This window comes from Desmodus rotundus, chromosome X (assembly GCF_022682495.2).
Source record: "Desmodus rotundus isolate HL8 chromosome X, HLdesRot8A.1, whole genome shotgun sequence".
NCBI classification, from domain to species: domain Eukaryota; kingdom Metazoa; phylum Chordata; class Mammalia; order Chiroptera; family Phyllostomidae; genus Desmodus; species Desmodus rotundus.
Window position 1 is genome coordinate 8967988 of NC_071400.1, and position 24786 is coordinate 8992773.

The following is a 24786-nucleotide window of genomic DNA, read 5'->3' on the forward strand; positions in this document are numbered from 1 at the left end:
GGGTCCTGCGGCTGGAGTTGAGGATTGCAGAGGCAGGAAAGACCAGATATAAAGCAGGGCACTGCTTTTTTGTGGCTGACTTAACGGGGTAGACAAGTTCTTAGCCAAAACAAGGGTGCTTAACTCTGGACTGCTGCTCCTTCTTTGCCAAGTCTGGTGTGTTCTCCCTCCTGCCACCGCCCAAGCCCAGCCTCTAATGGACACAGGAAGATCCACATCACCGAATGCCTGAAAAATCCAATCTGTTTTACATGTTATTAAACCAAAAAGACAATTAGTCATTTAATCGTGTTATCTTTAATTCATTACAAACATGTTTGCAATCACATCATCTAGAGTTTATTTCACCCACTACTTTGTTTGGCCGCCAGTCTCTTGTCTCTCTCTTCAGCAATGGTGAGGCGGATACCCTTTCCACGGGGAAGGGAAATCCATGGTTTGTTGCCCTGAAGGAGAAAACGAGAATCAAAACCTGCTACACACCAACACCATTAGCAACTTGGCACATCTGTCTTCACATTTAAAGGAAAAGAAGCCTGTTTGTGAAAGTACTCTGCCACAGCCAGGCAGTCTTCACACTCTTGGATGCTGGTTTACAGAAATGCCCACTGCTTGAAGCCATTCTCTTAAACCTGCTGCCCACATATGAAGATGCAAACTTCAACACCCTTCATAGTTAATGTCTTAGAAGTACTTAAGTAGTGCCCAAGGCTGACGACTAGTCTGTCCCCCGCCCCCAACCACTGCCACCCATAGGCACAAATGGAAGAACCTAACTATAAGGTATATGCATCATCCCATCACCGGCACTTTTCACCAACCTAGGTGATCGGGCCCCCTGCTGATTCTGCGGCACTAAAAAAGCGCAGGTGTGCCCCAGTCCAAGTCTATGTGAGCATTGTTCCAGAAGAGGCTTTACACTTAGTTCAGCACAGCCTGCCGGGAGCCGCAATCCCAGCAGTACCTGCCTTTACAGGTTTCCCTGAATGAGAGAGGAGGGAAACCCAGACTTACTTTGCCAATAACAAAAATGTTGGAGAGCCGGGTGGCAAAGCTGTTGCCATTGGCATCTTTCACGTGAACTACATCAAAAGAACCAGGGTGTCTCTCTCTGTTGGTTATCACACCAATTCTTCCCAGGTTAGCACCTCCAGTCACCATACACAGGTTACCTAGGCAGGAAGGAATCATCTGCTCAGCAAGGCACATCACAACCCAGTGTAATGCATGCCCCGGACAGGGTTAAATGCATTAATCCCTTCTCCCATTTGAAGGCACTTCTGTGGATCTGTCACCCAAGCCACACTCTTAAGATTTACCCCACTCCTCCTGCACACCTAACCAATGTGAACTCTACCACACCCACCTCGCCAGGTCCCCACCATGTCTCGCCTAGATGATCACTGTTCTTCCAAGGCACAATGACACCATAACAAGAGCTCTATTCCAATCAGGTGGGTTTGCTTTTTGGTCAGACTTTCTTGCCCAGCCCTCAAGTCATTTCCCAGATAGAGTTGTTTCCTGTAGCTGGGATTTAAAGAGAATGTCCAGGTAGTGCAGGGGCTGCTCACCAGTGTCAAACTTGATGAAGTCAGTAATTTTGCCAGTCTCCAAATCAATCTGAATGGTGTCGTTGACCTTGATGAGGGGGTCAGGGTAGCGGATGGTGCGAGCGTCATGGGTCACTAGGTGAGGGATTCCTTTTGTGCCCACAAAGATCTTCCTCACTTTGCACAACTTGTACTAGAAACACACAAAGGTTAGCCACAGTTAGTTTAGCTCACAGGCATCATGCCCCACAGTGGACAAAAAGGTTCTGACCTTTTTCCAAGTCATAAGTCAGCAGCCTAAAAATGCAATGAGCAGCCGAAGGACACAGTTCTACACAGGCAGTGGTTTCCTGAACTGCAACAGAATAATGGTGTCCCTAATTTTTCTTCCTCCTACCTTCCACAAATTTATCTTTACGCTGCCCCTCTCTAGGCTACTCTCATCATGGATTTTCCTTGTAGCACTGTATCACTCCCGTGTTCAAGGCCAAGGCAGTGAAAAAGCACCATAAATTCCAGTTCCTGGGTGGGGTGGGCTGATCACCCTCCTTTCCCCAGGCTTAAGCCTCTTGCCACCCCCATGCAATGATTCCCCCTACCTCACTCCATCCTTCCTAAACAGTGCCTCTTAACGGCTCCCTCTGCATCACAACTGAGTTGTGCCTCAAAAACTGCAATTGCATTAGAAGTTAATCCAATCAACAAATAGCCTCACAAAGCATTTCAAATTTGGATCTGTCACTCCCAGACATCCTTAAAAGTAAATCAAATCACCTTCATGTCACGGACATGCCCTCCAGCCTGCAGATAACAAAGCAGCTAAGGAAATTAGGAGTTAAATCACCCAATTAAATTAACCTTCATTTACAGCCAATAATTCAGGAAACCTTAAACCTTTGTGTAAAACCGTCACCACAAATTCAATTAAATAATCAATGTCTGTAATCTTTTTTTTTTGAGCTACCTCAAAGGGTGTCCAAGGATTTTCAGTCACCTCCATTAACACCTTTCCCCTTCAGAGTAAAGCTAGACCTTCAAATGGAGACACTACAGAGGACCAACTAGAGTGGACTAGATATTGCTTTTCTGGTCCTTTTTTATCCTTAAAAGGCCCTTACTTTGGGTACTTATAACTGTTCTTAGAGAAATCACTTTCCTTGCCTTCAAAAAAAAAAAAAAAAAAAAAGAAGAAGAAGAAGAAGAAAAGGGGGGGGGGGCAACCAGGAAGTCACTATTCAACTGTAATTTATTTCTGCCCTAAAAAAAGAAAACCTACTGAGGATGTTAACTTAAAAATGGGGGTCAGTTATTAGATACCCAGCAACACATTGCTATACAGCTATTAGGCTTTTAATAATACAAAATCGCACAGAATCTCACCAAATTGCTAACTGGATATTTTCAAGTGTAAGATTGTAAGGCATCTTCATCTACCTACGTCACCCCAATGGACCAGCCCATGGACTGACTTCAGATTCTAACTTGAAACCAAGTAATATGACTGCATGAAAACCCAGCCTGCTTGCAACACTCACCTTGGCCTCCTCAGGTGTAATGCGATGAACAGCAAAGCGACCCTTGGTGTCATAGATCAGACGGAAATTCTCTCCGGTCTTGTCAATGCTGATCACATCTGATATCAAAAGGTAGCCAAGGTTACTAGAGTGACCCCCACTATCCCATGCTGTACAACTGCACAACTCTAAAAACACAAACCATATGCTTCCCATTTCAAATACCAACAAGGATTCCTAAGACTAATGATGCTGGCTAGGTAATCTTTAATGTTCTAATGTTTCAAGGAGCTAAGAGCCAACCACTAAGCACTTACCCATAAAACCGGCAGGGTAGGTTATATCAGTTCGGACCTTGCCATCAATCTTAATGAACCGCTGCATGCAGATCTTCTTTACTTCATCTCCTGTTAGGGCATACTTAAGTCTGTTCCTTAAGAAAATGATGAGAGGGAGACATTCTCTCAGCTTGTGGGGACCGGTAGATGGCCGAGGAGCCTGTAAGAGGATTTAAAAAAAAAACAAAAAAAACAAAAAAAAAAACCAGACAAAACCCTCTCAAACTATTGTTAGGATTCACACAAACCCACCTTCCAAGTCCTGAGATCTATTTCCTAGACACCAGATTGTCCTTCACCCCCCCACCCCCATTTTGGGTCAACAAGAGGTGTTTAAAGCTTACATAACTGTTGCATTCCTTCAAGTTTTACAGCTTTATCCTCCTTTCAGAGAACCAGGCCTTTAAGAACATGTAGGTCCTGAGTCCATGTTAAGGGTACTATGTGGTATGTGGAATAAATGAGGTACATAAATCTTTTGCGAAGCATTCCAGGAAACATTTATGGACACAGTAACCAGGGATGCCTGATACAAAGTAACAGTATAAAATATGCCCCTTAAATTGTGTCAATGTAACTGGTAAAGACACTGTGTCCCTTAAGATACAATGTAGAAAACGCAATTCCAAAACAATACTTACAAACACACCAGTCAGTTTATCCAGCATCCAATGCTTTGGAGCTGCTACACGCTTCAGATGCTTCTTGGGACCACGAGCCTGAGGGAGAGTTTTGTATTTTCATGTTACTGCTTAAAACTGCATCTGCTTCTCGAGACTTTTATTTTTTTTCTTGGACACTACACTGGTGAAATGGACCGGGGTTGGACCTTCTGGCACACAGCCATCCAGCAACAGATATGGACTGGAACCTAATCTGTACTTCTGCATCAAACAAACATTTTCGCAACACGACCGTCTGGCCTAAAGTGTCCGGTGCGAGATCAGCCTGACCTTAGCACAACCACGTGCCAATAGCTGCTCCCCCTTACTCTAAAGCCCAAAAGCTGACGCCGGCTTTCACTTTAAAATGCGGAAAGAAGCCTATTGAATGCTGTGTACAGATGCTTACTGGCCACACTACGCAAAGTCAGGCCGTGCCGAAAAGACTAGGACCAAGAAAAACGCTTTTCTGCCGGTTGCAGCTGCCGCCCACCAGCCCTGGCCCGCTGTCTGCCCTCCAGGTCCATCAGCTGCTCCTCCCAGGATCGCAGTATGCGTGGCCGGCCTGAGATCGGGGCCTTCCAGCCAGGAGCAGCGATTCTCATCACCCTCCCTCGCCAGGACCGCGTTCGCTCTCGCCCTCCAAGTCGCCTAGCCAATCCCGCAGACCGCACTCCCTTTGCCTCTGCCCGATCACTCCCTGCAGGGTTTCGGAAGCCCCGGATAGCCCTAGCCCTGGATGGATGGAGGCTGATGGCATCTCAAGAGCTCGCAAACAAGTTGCCTTACCATGGCTGCGCTAGGCACAGAAAGAGGACCGCCTCTTTCCGGTGCACCAAGAAAAAAGGGTAGGAGGCTGCGCGCGCCGACCTTGGACGCTCCGCCCACCCTGCCCTATCAAGGCTCGCCGGGATTCTATCTTGCCACCTGCTGGTGGGAGGTCATAGGTCCGGAGCTTGGGAAGGGCCACCTGAACCGGGAGGTCGGCTAAAGCAATTTCCTCCCTGCCTTTCCCTCCCGTTCTCCTCCTGAGAGGTGCACGATGCTGTGTTAGGTCCTGGAAATGCCAAGAGGAACTAGACAAACTCCCTGCCTTCTAGCATAGCGTAGAGTGGGGCTACTTTAAGGCCCACGTACACATGATTGTATAAGCAATAGAATACATTTTAAGAAATATTTCATATTATTTCTTAAACATATTTGGTCTGCCCCTTCTTCCCAGTTCTCTCGAGCCAGACAATCTGCCTATACTGTAAGTTGGGAAGAACCAACATTTTTTCCCCTCTCTTGCTTCTCTGCAGACTGTCCAGAGGGTGGAGGGCAGGGAGAGGAAGAATAGAAACCCTCCTTGAACCTTAGCGCCTTGCCCCTCGTTTCCTGTACTACACATTTGGCACTTATAAAGTCTCAGGGAAGAGAGGCAACATTAGAGACCATCGAGCTATCTAACTAAAACTTATATTGATCATGCCATTTCCCTACCTTGAAACTGCCCTTGGCTCTCCTTCCTGGGCCCCTCAAGTCCCTCTGCCCCTCACCCACTGCCTCCTGTGCCTGGACACCCACTGCCCCCTTCCCCCACCCCAAACCTCAAAGCTTAAGCCTTTCCAAACTATTACAGCTCTGAGAAAGCTGATTCCTCACCTTAGAACTGCTGTGGACAGCCCAACCCCATTCCTGGGCCCCTAATCTCTTCAGCCTTGGAGACACACCCGACTCTAATCCCTCTGGCCCTTTGAGCCCCCAGGCCCCTCAAGCAGGGTCCATCCCACATTCTTCTGCCCCAGAGCCCTCTGTTCAAACTGGAAGGTGAGAGCACTTAGCACGTTGGGCTGTAACAACTCATTTCCTTGTCTGTCCTCCACTAGACTGAGCATCTCCATGACAGAGTCTGCCCTCATTCATCTGGGGAGGTCCTTTGCCACCTAACAGCTTGGCATTGTGTCCAACACTTGGCAAATACTTGTTAAGTGAATAAATTGAGTCAACATCCCACTCTTTGTGCTAGGTCTTACTAGACTGTCCTAGAGAACATCCAGCCTGTACCTGAACTCCTCCCACCACAGAGTCAAGCTCCTAACTCAGGAGGTTCTATTTTATCTGACTCTGTCTCTACCCTCCACTTCACCACTCAGAAATCTGCAGAGGAACAAGAGAAACAAAAATTATTAGCTTTTCTCAACCAGACAGTATTCATTAAGTGGGCAAGGACTTTGTCTAAAACTAGGTCCATAGTAAAGCATGTTATAAATGATTATTGGAAAGGACAGGCAATTGATTGGAGCTGAGGGTTAGAGAGAGCGTGAAAATGCTGAGACAATGGCAGGTGGATTCTGAGATTTTCAGTCTGAGGGCACTGGAGAATATGGTGGTGCTGCTAACAGAAATGATGGGAGTTGATTTGGGAGTGAGGAATAACCATGGGACTTCCAGCTAGACAGGATAAGAGAAATGGCTGCTTAGAGCTGCAAATCTTTTTTTAAAAAGATTTTATTTATTTTTAGAGAGAGGGGAAGGGAAGGAGAAAGAGAAGGAGAGAAACATCAATGTGTACTTGCATCTCACGTGCCCCCCACTAGGGACTTGGCCTGCAACCTAGGCATGTGCCCTGACTGGGAATGAACCAGTGACCCCCTGATTCATAGGCCCATGCTCAATCCACTGAGCTACAGCAGCCAGGGATAGAGCTGCAAATCTTAATCAAAATCACACAGCCACTCCTGGCTGGTGTGGCTCAGTGAATTGTGTGCCGGCCTGCGAACCAAAAGATTGCTGGTTCCATTCCCAGTCAGGGCACATGCCTGGGTTGCAGGCCAGGTCCCCAGTGGGGGGCACGTGAGAGGCAACCACACATTGATGTTTTTCTCCCTCTCTTCACCTCTGTCTAAAATAAATAAATAAACTCTAAAAAAAGATCACACAGCCAGTTAGGGATGAGGGTTGGGTGGGGGCTGGTTTCTTGTCTTCCAGGTCAGTGGTTTGTTTTTGTACCATGGCTTATCAAAGGACTTGAGAAAAGTCAAAGCACCCTTTCCAGTGTATTTTTTCCCTCTGTCAATTTGTATTTAAGCACAAATGACATTTTAACAATAATAAATGGAATTTGGAAAGAGCTACGAAAATCACAAACACTATTTCCCCAAACACCCTAAACACATCATCTGTATTCATTTGTTCCTGTTCTCATTCTGATCGGTTTGTGTGCATGCATACTTTTACATAATTTTAATCCTAGCATACAGACCATGATCTAGTTTGCTTTTATTGTATTACAAACACTCTGAGTTGCTACATAATCTTCATAATTATTATTTTAACAGCTGCATCACATTCCATTAAATGGTTGTCCCATAATTAATAAAAGTTCTTTATTGTTGAACATTTAGTTTTTTGCACTTTTTCTTTATTATAAATGTTGCTTCATATGGCTTTTCCTTTCAGTCAAATGCTTTTTTTTTTTTTAGAATAAATTCGTTCCTTCGCCCAACGTTTATTGGGTGCCTACCTTGTGTCAAGCTCTGTATTGTGAACCAGAGATGCCGAGATGATTAAGATCTAGTACCTGCTCTCAAGGAATTCACATTACAATGGGAGAGGCAAGCTGGGAGGAATGGGTGTGGAAAGCTCATTGGAGAAAAGATGGTGGTGAGGCAGTTTGGAACACAGAGAGCTGCTAAATTTTAAGACTCTTGAACTTTACCATGGAGGTAGACAATGGGAAGTCATTGAAAGATTTTAAGGACAAGATCAGCTTTGTGCTTTAGAAAGATTACTGGTTTGAATGAGGTGTGACTGGCTTGGAGAAGATGAGTCAGGTCTATTTCAGCAATACAAGTGAGAAACAGAACGGTGAGACCCAGGTCTGTGACTGCGAGGTGGAGGAGGAGGGGTTGCCCCCCTCCTCCATCTCACAGTCACAATGTTCAAACAACATTGCAGATGGAGTATTAGCAGGAGCTCTGGAAATGACGAATGTACAAGGGTGAGGGACAAGGAGGTAATTAGGATGATTCCCAGATTCTGGAGTGGTGACTCATTGGTGCATTCACTGGGAACAAGGAGGAGGCATGCCTGGTGTAAGACATGGGGCTGAGAGGGGGACAGCCAACCGGAGATGTCTTATAGACACAGGTCTGAGCTCAGAAGCATAATCTGAGCTGCAGACTCACATTTGGGAGAACTGGCCTACCTGTGCCTAGTCCATGGGAGTGGTTGGAAGCAACGGTTGGAAAGAGAGCACTATGTTGAGTCTGAACACTGTGCTAGTAAATAGCGAACATGAGTTGTGAAAAACCTTTCTCAGGATCCTTGCGATGTTACTATTGGCCCAGCCTGGTAATTGCTTCTCTTTAACTTGTAGCAATGTTGTTTCAATTTGTATTTTTGTGGTTATTAATAGCAATGTGTAACTATATATGTAAAATTTATTGGGGTGACAATGGTTAATAACATTACCTAACTTTCAGGTGTACAATTCTACAACACATCATCGGCATATTGCACTGTGTCCACTACAGAAAGTCTAGTCTCCTTCCATCATCATGCATTTGACCCCCTTTATCCTCTTTATTCTCCCCCACCTCCTTCCCTTTTGGTAACTGCCCTTTTGTTACCTGTGTTTATGAGTTGGTTTGTTTGTTTTGTTTCAAAAAACATCAATAAAACAAAATGGGAAATAAAATGGGAAAAGATATTTGCAAATAATTCCTTCGATAAGAGGCTAACAACTGGTATTTTTGAACACCTTACTATGTTCTAGCAAGTGCTAAACGCTCTATATGTTTTCTCTTCTTTTACCTTACCTTGCTTTACTTTTACTTGTAGTAAATCTCTACTTGTGTATTCAATTTATGGATTAGTGTGTTTATTGCCTTTCTCAACGCCCCCCCACCCCCGACAGCTCTATGAGGGCAGACATAGCTGTCTGTGTCCTCAGTACCTGCAACTCAATTCTCCTTGATCGACTGAATAAATGAATGAAAACCATGTTATGCACAAGGAAAGTAAGACTCCAAGAGATTAAGCAATTTAAACCAAACTCCTGCTAACAAGTAGTAGAGCTGGGTCTAGAAGCCAATCTAATTCCAGGGCTTGTTTATGCTCTTAACAGTTTAGCCACCCATGATTGGTTTTCCATTTCTATAATTATCATTTAGAGAATGGCTATTTTTCATTCATCCAAGTTGTCCATTCCTTTTTATTGCTAAATAGTGTTCCAATGTATGGATATACAGCTGGAAGGATATCTGAATTCTTTCCAGTTTGGCGTTCTTGGAAATAAAGCTGCTAAGAATATTTGTGTACAGGTTTTTCTGTGGACATACATTTTCATTTCTCTGAGGCAAATGATCAAGAGGCTGTTGCTGGGTTGAATGGTAAGTGGAAGTTTACTTTGATTAAAACGGTCATATTTTATGTCACAGTGGCTGCACCATTGTACATTCCCATCAGCAATGTGTGACTGATACACTTTCTCTGCATCTTTGTCAGCATTTGGTGTTGTCACTATTTTTTTTATTTTAACCATTCTGATAGGTGTGTTGTTTTAATTTACATTTCCCTAGTGGCTAATGATGCTGATCATCTTTCATGTGCTCATTTGCCATCACTCACTGAAATATGCTCCTCACTGAAATGTCTGTGCATATCTTTTGCCCACTTTCTAATTGGATAGTTTGTTGAGTTTCAAAAATTCTTTACATATGCTAGTTTTGAGAATGCTTTATATATTCTAGATACTAGTCCTTTGTGAGGTTTATGGTTTGGAAGTATTTTCTTCCAGTCTATAGCTTGTCATTTCATCCTCTTTATGTGGGCCTTCATAGACCAAAGTTTTTAATTTTGGCAAGGTTAAATTTATCATATTTTCTTTTGTTTTTGGTATCAAGTTTAAGAATTCTTCACCTAGCCCTAAGATTTGAGGATTTTCTATCTATCTATCTATCTATCTATCTATCTATCTATCTATCTATCTCGATATTCATTTTTAGACAGAGGGGAAGGAACGAAGAAAGAGAGGGAGAGAAACATCAATGTGTGGTTGCCTCCCAAGCGCTCCCAACTGGGGACCTGGACTGCAACCCAGGCATGTGCCCTGAATGGGAATTGAACCAGTGACCCTTTGGTTTGCAGGCCGGCACTCAATGCACTGAGCCACACCAGCCAGGACAGATTTCAGTATTTTGTTCTATGTTTTTTCTAAAAGTTTTATGACTTGTTTTATAATTAAATCAGTTACCATTATGAGTTAATTTTTATATATGATGTAAGGTTTAGACCAAGATTCTTTTATTTTCATATGGCTGTCCAATTGCTCCAGCAGCATTCTTTGAGAAGGCTGTCCCTCCTCTTTTAAATTGCTTTTTCACCTTTGTCAAAATCGTTTTTGCATTTGTGTGAGTCTATTTCTGTGTTCCCTATTCTGTTCCATTTATCTGTGTCTCTCCATCCACCAGTATCACACTGTCTCAATTATTATAGCTATATAGTAAGCCTGAGCATTGATTAGAGTCATTCTTTCTACTTTATCCTTCCTTAACAATATTGTTTTAGCCACTCTAGTTCTTTTGCCTTTCCATATACATTTTGCAACAAGTGGGACTATCTCTGCAAAAACAAAAAACAAACAAAAAAAACTGCTGAGATTTTGGTAGAAAATGCATTAAAATTATAGATCAATTTGTGTGTTCTTTGATTTCTTTTATCACCATTTTGTAATTTACAGATTCTCATGAGGTTTTACACACACACACACCGACACACACACACACAAGGTCTGTCCACAAGGTATCCAGCATGTAATATGAAAAAATAGAGACATTTATTGGAGAAGATACAAGACACAAGAAACACTGTACATAGGACAGTGCCACCTCAGCCCCCTTCAAAGTAGGCACCTGGGGACCTCACAGAGTTCTCTCAATTGCCATCAGCTGCCCTGTCATATTTTCCTGAATCTCATCAATGGTCTGAAATCTCTTCCCTTTCAAAGGTGATTTTAGTTTGGGGAAAAGCCAGAAGTCAGAGGGCACCAAATCTGGGATGTAGGGGGGCGGAGTCACTTGGGTGATTTCATGTTTCACCAAAAAACTCTGCATGAGATGTGATGCATGAGCAGGCATGTTGTCGTAATGAAGCTGCCAATCACCAGTTCCCCATAGCTGTGGCCTTCTGAATTATCTGAATAATTTCAGCTAGAATATTCAAACTTAATGCAAAATTTCATGCATATCCATTGCTCTGCCTGCTCAGTCATTTTGAATGTGACGGCCACACAGTACACATGCTCACTCAATGCTGTCTATTGCCCCCACTGACTAGTACAGTGAAGTCATCATTATTCACTCATGTGCATTCCAGTCCACTCTCCTTGGCTGCCAGGTTACATTGGTGTCACACAAACCGTTCTCATTATATTAACAATGGCTGGCCTTTTTTTTGGACAGACTACATCTATATGATTGTAATTGTACAATGTTTTAAAATTCAATTTCCATATGCTCATCACTAGTAAATAAAGTGTGGTTGTTTTTGTGTGTTGCATATCCTTCGAACTCGGTGAACTCACTTATTAGTTCTAAGAATGTTTTTGTAAATTCCTTGAGATTTTCTATGTAAACAATCATTCTAGCTGCAAATAAGAAAAATTTCTTTCTTTATGGTTTATGTGCTTTTTATTTCTTTTTCTTCCCTTACTTTAAGGGCTAAGACTTCCAGTGTTATGTTGAATAAGAATGATGGATGTATATCCTTGTCTTGTTCCTGATCTTAGAGAGAAAGCACTTATTTTTTATCCATTAACTATGATGCTAGACGTAGGTTTATTTTTAGAGATGCTCTTTAAGAGGTTGAGAAAATTCCCCTCTATTCCTAGTGCGCCAAGGTTTTTAAACTTTTTTTTTATTATGATTTTGTGTTGAATCATTAACTGATATGATTATATGTTTTTTCTTCTTTAGTCTGGTGATATGGTAAATTATATTGATTGAGTTTTGAATGTTGAACCAACACTGCATCCCTGGAATAAATCTACTTGATCATAATGTATTATCCTTTTTATATATTATTAGATTGGATTTACTACATTTTTGTTCAGAATTTTTGCATCTAGGTTCAAGAAAGATATTGGTCCATAGTTTTCTTCTTTTGTGTGTTGTCTTTATCTAGTTTTGGAATCAGGATAACACTGGGAAGAGTTTCCACCTCCTGTTTTCTGGAGGACATTGTATAATATTGGTGTTAATTCTTCTTTGAATATGTAGTAAAATTCTCCAGTGTAAAAAACCTAGATCTAAAGATTTCTTTGCTGGGAGCTCTTCAATTATAAAATGTAATTTCTTTAATGGTTACAGGACTACTAAGATTATCTATTTCATCTTGGTAGAGCTTTGGTAACTTGTGGGTTTTTGGAAGTTGGTCCATTTCCTCCACACTGAATTTATAAACCTGAAGTTATTTGTAGTATTCTCTTATTAACACTTCAATAACTGAAGAATCAATAGTGATTTATATCCTCTGCTTCATTCCTGATTTTGGTAATTTGTGAGTTTTTTTCTTTTTATTTGTGTCAGTCTTGCTGGAGGTTTGTCAATTGTATTGATTTTTTTTTTCCTGAAGAATCAGCTTTTTGTTTCATTGATTTTTCTCCATTGTTTTCCTGTTTTCAATTTTATTGATTTCTGCTCCTATCTTTATTATTTTCATCTTTCTGCTTGATTTGGGTTTATTTTGCTGTTCTTTTATTTGTTCTTGTAAGTATTAAGGCTATTGGTTTGAGACTTTTCTTCTTTTTCTAATGTAAGCATTTAGTGTTATAAATTTCCCTCTCTGTTTTAACAGCATCTCACAAATCTTAATGTATCATATACTTTTTTTCCGTTTTTAATCCTCACCTGAGGATATGTTTATTGATTTTAGAAAGATAGAGGGAGGGAAAGAGGAAAGGAAGGAGGGAGGGAGGGAGGGAGAGAGAGGGACAGGGAGAAACACCAATGTGAGAGAGAAACATTGAGCAGTTGCCTTCAGTACATGTCCCAACTTGGGGGTCGAACCTACAACCTAGGTGTGTTCCCTGAATGAGGGTCAAACCCACCACCTTTTGGTGTACAGGATGATGCTCCAACAAACTGAACCACCCAGCCAGGGCACTTATTTTCATTTTGTTCAACATATTTTTCAAAAATTTCCTTTGAAGGAGCAAGATGGTAGGGGAGTAAGTGGAAGTAACACTAACCTCTTTCCAGGACCATATTGGAGTTGCAAGTAAGTAGGGAAAAATCAACCTGAAAAACCATCCAAACATTAGCTGAATAGAAGTCTTATAACTAATGGTTTACAGAGGAACCTAAATTGAAACTGATAGGAAAGGGAGACATATAAAGTGGGTTGGCCCTGCACCCCCTGAGATGACACCCCACCACAAAGTTCTGTGGGTCCCAAGCGGGTGACGGCTAGCTTTAGTGTATCCTGATAATTTTGCTGAATGGCTTCAGACCCAACACTGGCACCAAGTTTCAATTTGTATTAACCTCATAAACAGCACCTGCCGCTACCCAGTGACTCTCTGAGAACCTATTTCATACAACTTGTGTACCACCAGAGGCTTTTCCAGTGACTGAGCCTCACAGAGAGCCAGTAGGTGGAGGTAAACCTTGGGATGCCTTGGTCTTTCTGCTGACCTGCCCCTGGGCTCAGTGGTGGAAGCCAGCTTTGATATGCAGCTTGGCTTTTTCGAGGTGCATCCAAACCCAGCAGAGAGAGCAACAAACTGCAGATTGCTTGGTAGCTCCAGACAGGTAGTGTAAGGCCCATTACAAGCACCGTTTGACATTGACCTGCACCAGAGACCTTTCCAAGAGGCTCCAGAAACAACACACTCAGTAGTAGGCTTCAGAACACACCAGGCCACGACCCAATTAGCTCCATAAGTGGCATAACCAAAGGGAAATCCCAGCAGGCACCAGGCCCTGCTGAGCCAAATTCTACTTTGTGTGGTAAGCACTTGCACAGCAGCTTGTATACTGTGGTCAGGGTCTATCCTCAAAGTCAGCTAGCCTGAGAGTTGACTCAATGCATGGAAGGGCTAACAGCAATCAAGACTTAACTACAAAAGGAGGGCTCATGTAACCCACACAAGGGACATTCCTGGAACACCTTGGCTTGTTTGATCAGGGAGACTGTACTACTGAGCCCCACAGAACACCTACTACATAAGGACACTAGACCAAGACTGTGAGACATAGTGGATGTACCTATTACACAGAAACAAATACAGAGAGGCAGCCAAAATGGGGAAACAAAGAAATAGGTCCCGAAGGAAAGAACAAGAGAAATCTCCAGAAAAAGAACTAAATGAAATGGAGACAGTTTGTCAGATAAGAACTCAAAACCATGGTTATAAGGACGCTTGAGAAACTTAGAGGAAGAATGAATGAACTCAGTGAGAAATTAAACAAAGAAATAGTAAACATAAAAGAGGACATAGAAAACAAAAAAGAACCAGTCAGAAATGACTACAGTAACTGAAATAAAGAATACACTAGAATAAATGAAGAATAAGTTAGATGAAGCAGAGGATCGAATCAGTGATTTGGAAGACAAGGTAACAGAAAATACCCAATCAGAACAGCAAAAAGAATTTTAAAAAGTGAGGATAGTTTAATGGACCTCTGGGAGTGCTGAAGCATAATAACATTTGGATCACAAGTGTACCAGAAGGAGAAGAGAGAGAGCAAGGGATCGAAAACCTATTTGAAAAAAATAAAGACTAAAAACTTCCCTAACCTCATGAAGGAAAAATACACACAAGTTCAAGAAATGCAGAGAGTCCAAAAAAAGATGAACCCAAAGGGGACCACACCAAGACACAACATAATTAAAATGGCAAAGGTTAAAGAAAAGGAAATGATTTTAAATGCAGCAAGAGAAAGACAGTTCATTGCCTACAAGGGAGCTCTATAACACTGTTAGCTGATTTCCCAACAGAACCATTTCAGGCCAGAAGGGATTGACATAAAATATTCAAAGTGACGAAAAGCAAGGACATACAACCAAGATTACTCTAGCTAGCAAGGCTATCATTGAAAATGGAATGAGCAATAAAGAGCTTCCTAGACAAGAAAAAGCTTATGGTGTTCACCATCACCAAACCAGTATTACAAGAAATGTTAAAGGGACTTCTCTAAGAAGAAGAAAGAAAAAAAAGGAACAGATATAAAGAATAAAATGGTAATACATACATACTTATCAATAATCACTTTAAATGTAAATGGATTAAATGCTCCAATCAAAAGACATAGGGTAGCTGAATGGATAAGAAAACAATACCACATATATGTTGCTTACAAGAGACCCACCTCAGAGTAAAAGACACACACAAACTGAAAGTAAAGGGGAGGAAAAATATATCTCATGCAAAAAGGAAATAAAAAACTAGGATAGCATTATTTATTTCTGACAAAACAGACTTTAAAACAAAGGCTGTAGTAAAAGATAGAGAAGGATATTACATAATGATAAAAGGACCATTCCAACAAGAGGATAGAAGTTGTGTAAATATAGGAGCACCTAAATATATAAAGCTAATCTTGATGGACATAAAGAAAGTGGTCAATGGTAATACAGTCATAGTTGGCCATTTTAATACCCCAATGACATCAATGGATAGAATTTCCAGACAGAAAGTGGAGAAGGAAATGGTAGCCTTAAATGACACTAGGCTAAATGAATTTAATTGATATTTTTAAAAAATTTTTATTGTTATTCAATTACAGTTGTATGCTTTTTCTCCCCATCCCTCCACCCCACCCTTTAATTGATATTTTAAGAACATTTTATCCCAAAGCAGCAGAATATACATTCTTTTCAAGTGCACATGGATAGGATAGACCACATGGTAGGACACAAAACAAGTCTCAATAAATTTAAGATTGTTGAAATTATATCAAGCATCTTTTCTGACCATAGTGGTATGATACTAGAAATCAATTACAAGAAAAAAAAATCCCTGAAAAACACATAAAGACATGGAGGCTAAATAACATGTTATTAAACAATGAATGGGTTAACAATAAGGCCAAAGAAGAAGTCAAAGGAGACAAATGAAAATGAAAACACAACAACCCCAAATTTATGGGACACAGCGAAAGCAGTCCTAAGAGGGATATTCATAGCTGTACGATCTACCTCCAGAAATAAGAAAAATATCAAATAAACAATCTAACCTTGTACCTAAAGGAACTAAAAAAAGAACAACAAACAAAGCCCACAGTGAGTAGAAGAAAGGAAATTATAAATATCAGAGCAGAAATAAACAAAACAAAGTCTAAAAGCACAATGCAAAAGATCAATGAAACCAAGAGCTGTTTTTTAAAAGATAAACAAGATTGATAAACCTTTAACCAGACTCATCAAGAGAAAAAGGGAGAGAACCCAAGTAAATAAAATGAGAAATAAAAGAGGAAAAGAAAAACTGACACCAAAGAAATACAAAGGATTGTGAGAAAATATTAGAAACAACTATGTACCAACAAATTGAACAATGTGGAAGAAATGGATAAATTCATAGAAACATACAATCTTTCAAAACTGAATCAAAAAGTTAGAGAAAATCTGAACCGACTATTTACAACTAGTGAAATCAAAGCAGTAATGAAAAAACTCCCAAGAAACAAAAAAGTCCTGGACCAGATGTTTTCACAGGTGAATTTTACCAAACATTTAAAAAAGAAGTAACACCTATCCTTCTCAAACTATTTCAGAAAGGTCAAGAGGAGGGAAGACTCCCAAGTTCACTTTACCAGGCCAGCATTATCCTAATTCCAAAGCCAGATAAAGACACTACAAAGATAAAAATTATAGGCCAATATCCCTGGTGAACATAGATACAAAACTCTCAACAAAATATTATAATACATTAAAAAGATCAAATACCATAAACCAGTGGGATTAATTCTTAGGTAGTAAGGTTTGCATAATATATGCAAATCGATTCATGTGATACACCACATAAATAAAATGAAGGATAAAAATCACATGATCATATCAATAGATGCAGAAAAAGCATTTGACAAAATTCGGCCCCCATTTATAATAAAAACTCTCAGCAAAATGGGAATAGAGGGAATACACCTCAACATAATAAAGGCCATATATGACAAACCCACAGCTAACATCATACTAAATGGGGAAAAACTAAAAGTGTTTCCTTTAAGATCAGGAACAAGACAGGGATGTCCCCTTTCACCACTCTTATTCAACATAATACTGGAAGTCCTAGCCACAGCAATCAGACAAGTAGAAATAAAAGTAATTCAAACTGAAAAGGGAGGAGTAAAACTATCATCATCTGCAGAGAACATAATATTGTATATAAAGAACCCTAAAGATTCCACCAAAAACCTACTAAAATTGATCATTGAATTTAGTAAAGTAGAAGAATACAAAATCAATATTCAGAAATCAGTTGCATTTTTATCCTACTGATAATGAACTATCAGAAAGGGAAATAAGAAAAAAAATCCCATTTATAATTGCATCAAAAATAATATACCCAGAAATAAATTTAACCAATGAGGGAGAACACCTGTACTTAAAATTTAATAAGATACCGAAGAAAGAAGTTGAAGAAGATGCAAATAAATAGAAGCATATAACTTCTCTATGGATAGGAAGATTTGGCATTGTTAAAATGTTTGTATAACCAAAGAAATCTATAGGTTTAATGAAATCCCTATCAAAATAGCAATAGAATGTTTCACAGAACTAATACAAATAATTCTAAAATATATACGTGGAACCACAAAAGACTTCAAATACCCTCAGCCACCTTGAGAAAGAAGAATGGCATTGGAGGCATCACACTACCTGATATCAAACTATACTACAAAGCTATAGTAATAAAAACAGCATGGTAGTCACAAACATAGACATATAGATCAATGGAAAGAAAGAATAGAGAGCCCAGAAATAAACCCACACCTATATGGTCAATTAATATTTGACAAAAAAAGGTAAGAACATACAATGAGATAAAGACAGTCTTTTCAATAAATGGTGTTGGGTAAATTGGACAAATACATGCAAAAAATGAAACTAGACCACCTTCTTACACCACATATAAGAATAAACTTAAAATGGATTAAAGACTTAAATGTAAGACTCAAAACTGTAGAACTCCTAGAAGAGAACATAGGCAGTAAAATTTCTGACATTTCTCATAGCAATATTTTTTCTGGTATATCTCCTTGGGTGAGGGAAACAAAAGAAAAAGAAAATAAATGGGACTACATAAAAGTAAAAATTTTTGCACAGCAAAGGAAACCGTCAACAAAACAAAAAAAAAAACCAGCCTACTGAATGGGAGAAAATATTCACCAGTGCTCCTAGTTAACTCCTAATATTCACATCTGATTAGGAGTTAGTACCCAAAATTTATAAAGAACTCATACAACTCAACACTAAAAAAGCGAACAATGCAATTAAAAAGTGGGGAGAGTATCTGAATAGATACTTGTCCAAAGAGGACACACGAACGGCCAATAGACATATAAAATGTCACTGATCATCAGAGAAATGCAAAGTGAAACTAATATTAAACTAATACAAAATAATATTAAGTGTAAACTATAATTTTAAAATACAATTAAAAAACATTTTTGAGACTTCTTTTTTGAGCCATGAATTATTTAGAATTATGTTGTTTAGTTTCCAAGTGATTGGATATTTTTCTGTTATCTTTATGTTATTGATTTTTAGTTTAATTCCATTATAGCCAGAGAAAATACCCTGTATGATTTCAGTTCTTTTAAATTTATAAGGTTTGTTTATCCCCAGGATATTACCTATCTTGGTCAATGTTCCATGAGTACTTGAAAAGATTATCTCTTCTTCTGCTGTTGAGTGAAGTGTTCTATAAATGTCAATTAGATCCTCTTGGTTGATGGTATTGTTGAGTTATTTTTGCTGAATTTGTGTAGTTGTTCTATCAATTGCTCAGAGAGTGTTGAACTCTGCAACTCTAATCACAGATTTGTCTATTTTACCTTGCAGCATTCTCAATTTTTTTGCTTCATGTGTTTTTAAGCTTTGTTGTGGTGCATCTACATTTAGGATTGCTATATTTTCTTGGACTGATGCTTCTAACATAATGTAATGTCCCTCTTTGTCCCTAGTAATTTTTTTTTTCGCTCTGATGTCTACTTTATCTAATATTAAGATATTTTCTCTTGCTTTTAAAAAATTAATGTCTGCATGATATATCCTTTCTTCCTTTTATTTTTATCCTACCTATGTTGCTATGTTTGAAGTGAGTTTCTTGCAGATAGCATACAACTGGATTTTACGTTTTTTTAAATCCACTCTACTTATCTGTTTCTTTTATTTTATTCAACTTTATTTTTTATTGGTTTCATGTGTACAATTTGGTGATTAGATAATCATATACTTTACATAGTGTTCCCCTCAATATTTCCAGTATCCCAACAGGCACCATACATATTTATCACAATATTATTGACTATATTCCCTAAGCCACAGGTGGCAAACTCAAGGCCCGTGGGCCGAATCCGGCCCTCCACCTTGTTTTATCCAGTTCGGCACCTTGTTTCTGCCTGGCTGCAGTGCCGAGCTCTCACTTAACTGTAAGGAGTAGTTACATGTACACAGTCCTAAAGTTATATTCAGCCCTTTGAAGGCAACCGCGAGGCTGATGTGGCCCCCAGTGAAAATGAGTTTGACACCCCTGCCCTAAGCTTTACTTACATTTCTGTGACAGTTCTGTAACTATCATTCTGTACTTCTTACTACCTTCACCTCTTTCACCCAGTCCCCCAACCTCCATCTCCTTTGGCAACCACCAATTTACTGCTCTCTGTGTCCATGGGTCTGTTTCAATTTGCTTGTTCATTTATTTTGTTCTTTAGATTCCTCATATAAGTGAAATCATATGGTATTTTACATTTAGATTTATTTATAATGATTCTGAGTATATTTTTTGTACATTTTTCAGAGCTTGTTTTAGGTAGTATCATAGTTTACTACTGTTCAAATAAGTTCTGATCGACTCACTTTTAAATCAATAAATTAAATTCTATTGATTTGTCTTCAAATTCACTGATTTTATCCCCTGTCATCTCCACTCTATTATTGAGTCTATCCAGTGAGTGTTTTTACTTCAGTTGTTTTGTTCATTTCTTAATTTCCATTTAGTTATTTTTGATAACTTCTAATTTTTATTGAGATTTTCAATTTTTTATTATTTTGAGTAATTTGTAATTGCTTGTTGAAGCATTTTTATGATGGCTGATTTAGTTTTTTAAAAGATTTTATTTATTTATTCATTCTGAGAGAGAGGGGAAGGGAGGGAGAAAGAGAGGGAGGGAAACATCCGTTGGTCACTTCAACTGTGCCCCGATAGGGAATCGAACTGGCCACCTTTCACTTTGCAGGACGATGCCCAACCTACTGAGCCACCCAGGTCTATGACGGCTGCTTAAAAACCCTTGTCAGTTGATTTCAAAATCTGATTCACCCTTCTATTGGTGTCATTGATTGTCTTTTCTCATCAAATAGTGATTTTCCTGGCTCTTGTTATGATGAGTGATTTTCTTTTGTATCCTGGACTTTTTGGTTATGCTAGGAGAGTCTTGATCCAATTTTAGTCTTTTACTTTAGCAGGCAGTCACCCTGTTTGGGTTTAGCATGTACATTCAGGTCTACTTCTGTGGGTTGTAGGTCCAATGACAGGAGTTTAGTTTCCCAAGCCATTGCAATGTTATTTTGGCATATTCCATTTTTCTGTGGGCTCCCACTCTGTCTTCACTGGTGTTGTCTTCAGGGGGAGAAGGTGTTTCCCTGAGCGTCTTGTGTTTGCTGGGTGATCTTCTGGTGGGTGGGGAGGTTGCTGAAGCCACTCTGCCTGGGTGTCCTTATGCCACTGAGTGGAGGATAGGGAAATATGTGGCTTTGCCACTGCTACTGCTATAGGCAAAGTAGGCTGCCTGCTGGAGTCACAGTTCTGGAGTGAGAACTGAGACAGCTCAGGGCTTTGCAGCTGGAGGCATTTCGCATCACCCTCTGGGGTTGGGTTGCAGAATGGGCTTAGTTTCCCCCACTAGGCTTCTATTGGGCTTTTCCTTCCCCAGGCAGTGTGGTGTGTGTGTGAGTGTGTGTGTGAGTGTATTGGTGGTGGTGGTTTTGGGTTGCAGGCCTCTTTGGCACCCAATGTAGGGGTGTATGAGAGATCAAAAGAAACCCAAGGGAACTCACCCTGTTGTCGTTTCTCAAGTTTTGAAATTCCTAACCAGTCCACCTTCTTTTCTGCTTTCAGAGTCGTTTCATTATTATCTGTTGAATAATTTCTAGGAAATATAGTTGCATTTGAAAGACAGAAGCAGGGAACAATGAGTCTATGTCATCTTGTTCTGAAACCAGAAGTCCCCTAGTGTAGTTTCAAAATACTATTTTAGTATGAGTGAATTTGAGCACCTTTTGATGAGTTTTAAAGCCATTTTTAATTTCTTTTTCTGTATTTAATTTTAATATTATTTGTTGATATTATTTGTTCATTTTTATATTGGTCTGGTGGTCTTTGGCATATTGATTTGTAATAGCTGTTTTCATACTCACTATGAGTTGCAGATATTTTCCCCAGATTATTGTTTCTCTTTTGATTTTGCCCTTTTAATGGTATTTTTGCCATGCAATTTTTAAATGTCATTGAATGATCAATCTCTTCCATAGCTTCTGGGTTTCATGTCATTCTTGGAAAGGCCTCCTCATTTGAAGATTTTTTAAAAAGATTTAATTAATTAATTTTTCGGAGAGAGGGGAAGGGAGGGGAGAAAGAGAAGGAAACATCAATGCGTGCTTGCTTCTCATGTGCCCCCTACTGGGGACCTGGCCCATAACCCAGGCATGTGCCCTGACTGGGAATCCAACCAGCAACCCTTTGGTTCACAAGCCAGCACTCAATCCACTGACACCAGCCAGGGCTTCATTTGAAGATTTTTTAAAAATCACCCCGTATTTTTTTCTAGTACTTTTATGGTTTCACTTTTCATTTTTAAATCTTTGCTCCATCTGAAATTTAATTTTGTGTAAATTGTGAGGTAGTGTATCCAGTTGTGCCAAAGCATTTATTGAATTGTCCATCATTACCGCTCTACTTTGAAATGCTTCCTTTTAAAAATATTGTGGTTCAAAAACACTTAACATAAAATTTTCCATCTTAACCATTTTTAGTGTCCAGTTCAGTAGTGTTGTTATTCATATTGTTGCGCAACAGATCTCTAAAACTTATCTTCCAAAATTGAAACTCTATACTGAGTGAACAACAGCTGCCCATTGAAATGCTGCCTTTTTTCATCATAGACTAATTTCTGGTCTTTGTTACTTCTTGCCTGGACCACTGTAACAGCTTTCTAGCATCACCATAATTCCAATCTGCCATGCACACCTGATTCTTTTTCTTCATGCAAGCTCTGACCACTGAACTCCATTATTCAAAACCTTCAGAAGCCGCCCCTGATATACTACGATTGAAATCAATCCCCCCATCACACTCTTTCATAGCACCTGTACCTTTTCTTTCTGTCTCTTCTCATAATTTGTACTTGTAATTATTTGGGTGATATTTGACTCTTGACTAAACGTTAAACTTCACGAAAGAAAGGGCAATGTGTTCACTACGTATTTGCAGTGTTTAGTGCACTTGGTACATAGTAGGTGCTCAATACATGTTGTTGAATGATAAGTCCCCCCTAGTCTGTGGAATAAAGTGGAAACAATGCAAAATTTGATTCGAACTCAATCTTCTCTCTGCCCTCTGCCCTTCAAGGAAATCAAGATGCTGGATTTTCCACCCTTCCCTGACAAAGCCATAGGTTTTCTAATGCTTGGTTCTGGTTTACACCATGCCCTGATCTTTCCATTTGTGCCATGCCCTCCTTTCAGTCCCCCACCTATGGCTGTCTCCACCACTAGACTGTGAGTTCCTTGAGAGCAGAGACAGTCACCCTAATTTGTCCCTAGGGAGCAGAGCAGTACCTGGTCTCTAGGAGGTGCTTTTGGTCACACATCTTCATTTGCTTCTAGGCTACAAGCAAGCTCCTTGAAAGCAGGCAGTGTTCCCTACCTGTGTGCATCTGGAACCCTTGCTTCCTAGCCCCCAGGGAGAGACTTGGAGTTGGCTTCAGAAATACTTTGGTAACCTACTGGATGTGTCTAGTTGTCTTATGAGATGCCTGAGTATGAAATGGTGGGGCAGAAACAGAGGCTTTCCTGACTTTTCCCCACTGCACCCTGTGACAATTCTGTCCCTCTGGCCCCTTCTCCAGCAATAAAAAATTACTGCCTCACACCCTCCCACTCTTCACCCCAGCTCAGTCTGGTCTTTCTCTCCGTGGAGGTTGCTCCCTGACTCCCTCTCCCTCCCTCTGGAGAAAAGGCTGCTCAGTTCGCCACACTTCTGGTCCCTGGAACCAGCAGGCAGGATTGCCATGCCCAAGTTCTAGTTCAACCTCCTCCTTCAGAGGCACCTTCTTTAGGGATGTCCAGGACATTCCCTGCCACCACCTGCTTCCCAGCTGACCTTCTGTCGCTTCCGTGATTCCAAGGCAGCCCCTCCCCCTGAGAGGCACTGACCCCCAGCTTGGGTTTCTCCCTACCCTAAGGACTTCTGATACCCTAGGGGCTCTAAAGGTCAAAGGTGGCAAACATTCCAGCCTGCTGACCTGTTTTGTTTGGCCAGAATCATGTTTTGTGAAGGCCCCAGCAGGGGAGGGACCTGGAACCCTCCAACCTTTTAGAAAGGCCTAGGCTCCTTCCATGCCCTGCCATTCTGCTCTGGACCCCAATCCTGAGCCCACCCCTGCCCTGTGTCACCAGACTGTCCAGATTCTGAAACCTACCCTCTGACCACAGCTTCTTCCCCTTCCCCTTCACTTCCTGCCCCCTCAAATACTGATCTCTTCTCTGTACACAGACCTCCAAGCCCTCCAGCCCACCCTGTTTTATTCACCTTTTCCTTGGCTTCTATTCTTTCTCTGTTTTTCTACCCCTGCCTCACCAGTCCCTCAGAACCCCATATCTTCCTGTTTGCAGACTTAGATAAATCTAACCATCCACCTTCAGTGGAATCATCCTAAAAATCAAAGTTGGTTAATTCTTTTCTTTTTTACAAACTTCCAGAGATTCTCTACAAGCTACAGGGCTGGTGGCACTAAGGATAAAGGCATGCTCCTCACTTGGCCTAGAAGAAGAGGAAAATTCTGTTTTTTAGCCACCACAGCCCCCTTCATGAACCTGTGGCCTGCGTAACAGTTTATCCCGCTACTCATTCTTTCCTTGGCTGGCTCTAGTCTTATTTAAAAATCCTATTGTTTGTGTAAAGGCACAGAGCAAGGCCACCGAGGATACACCACAAACAGACAAACAGTTGCCACCTCTGTGCAGGGCCAGAGGTGATCAAGATTGAGGGACAGAGTTGGTCAAAGGGTATAACCTTATCTCTAAGGTTTCTACTTTTCACAAAGAGATTGTGTCATGTACTTACTACTTGTGAGATATTAAAAACAAACACACCAACCAGTTTAGTACCAGGAAGCCTTCCCCAGATTTCCCAGGCAGATGGAGCTGTTTCCTTTCCTGGTATCAAATAGCGCCTTCCCCAAGTGTTATAGGCAATACTGTGTTTGTAATTTGTTGGAGCTTGTCTTTCTCCTTC

General features: G+C 40.5%; 1 protein-coding gene across 1 annotated transcript; it reads right to left on the minus strand.

Moving 5' to 3' along the window:
- Positions 1-278: 278 nt before the first annotated feature.
- Positions 279-5009, minus strand: RPS4X (ribosomal protein S4 X-linked). The gene is given in 7 exon segments (XM_024555295.2): positions 279-446; positions 1015-1172; positions 1572-1743; positions 3086-3183; positions 3382-3562; positions 4044-4121; positions 4854-5009. Coding segments are annotated over 7 exon segments (945 nt in total). The 3' UTR covers positions 279-344.
- Positions 5010-24786: the final 19777 nt, after the last annotated feature.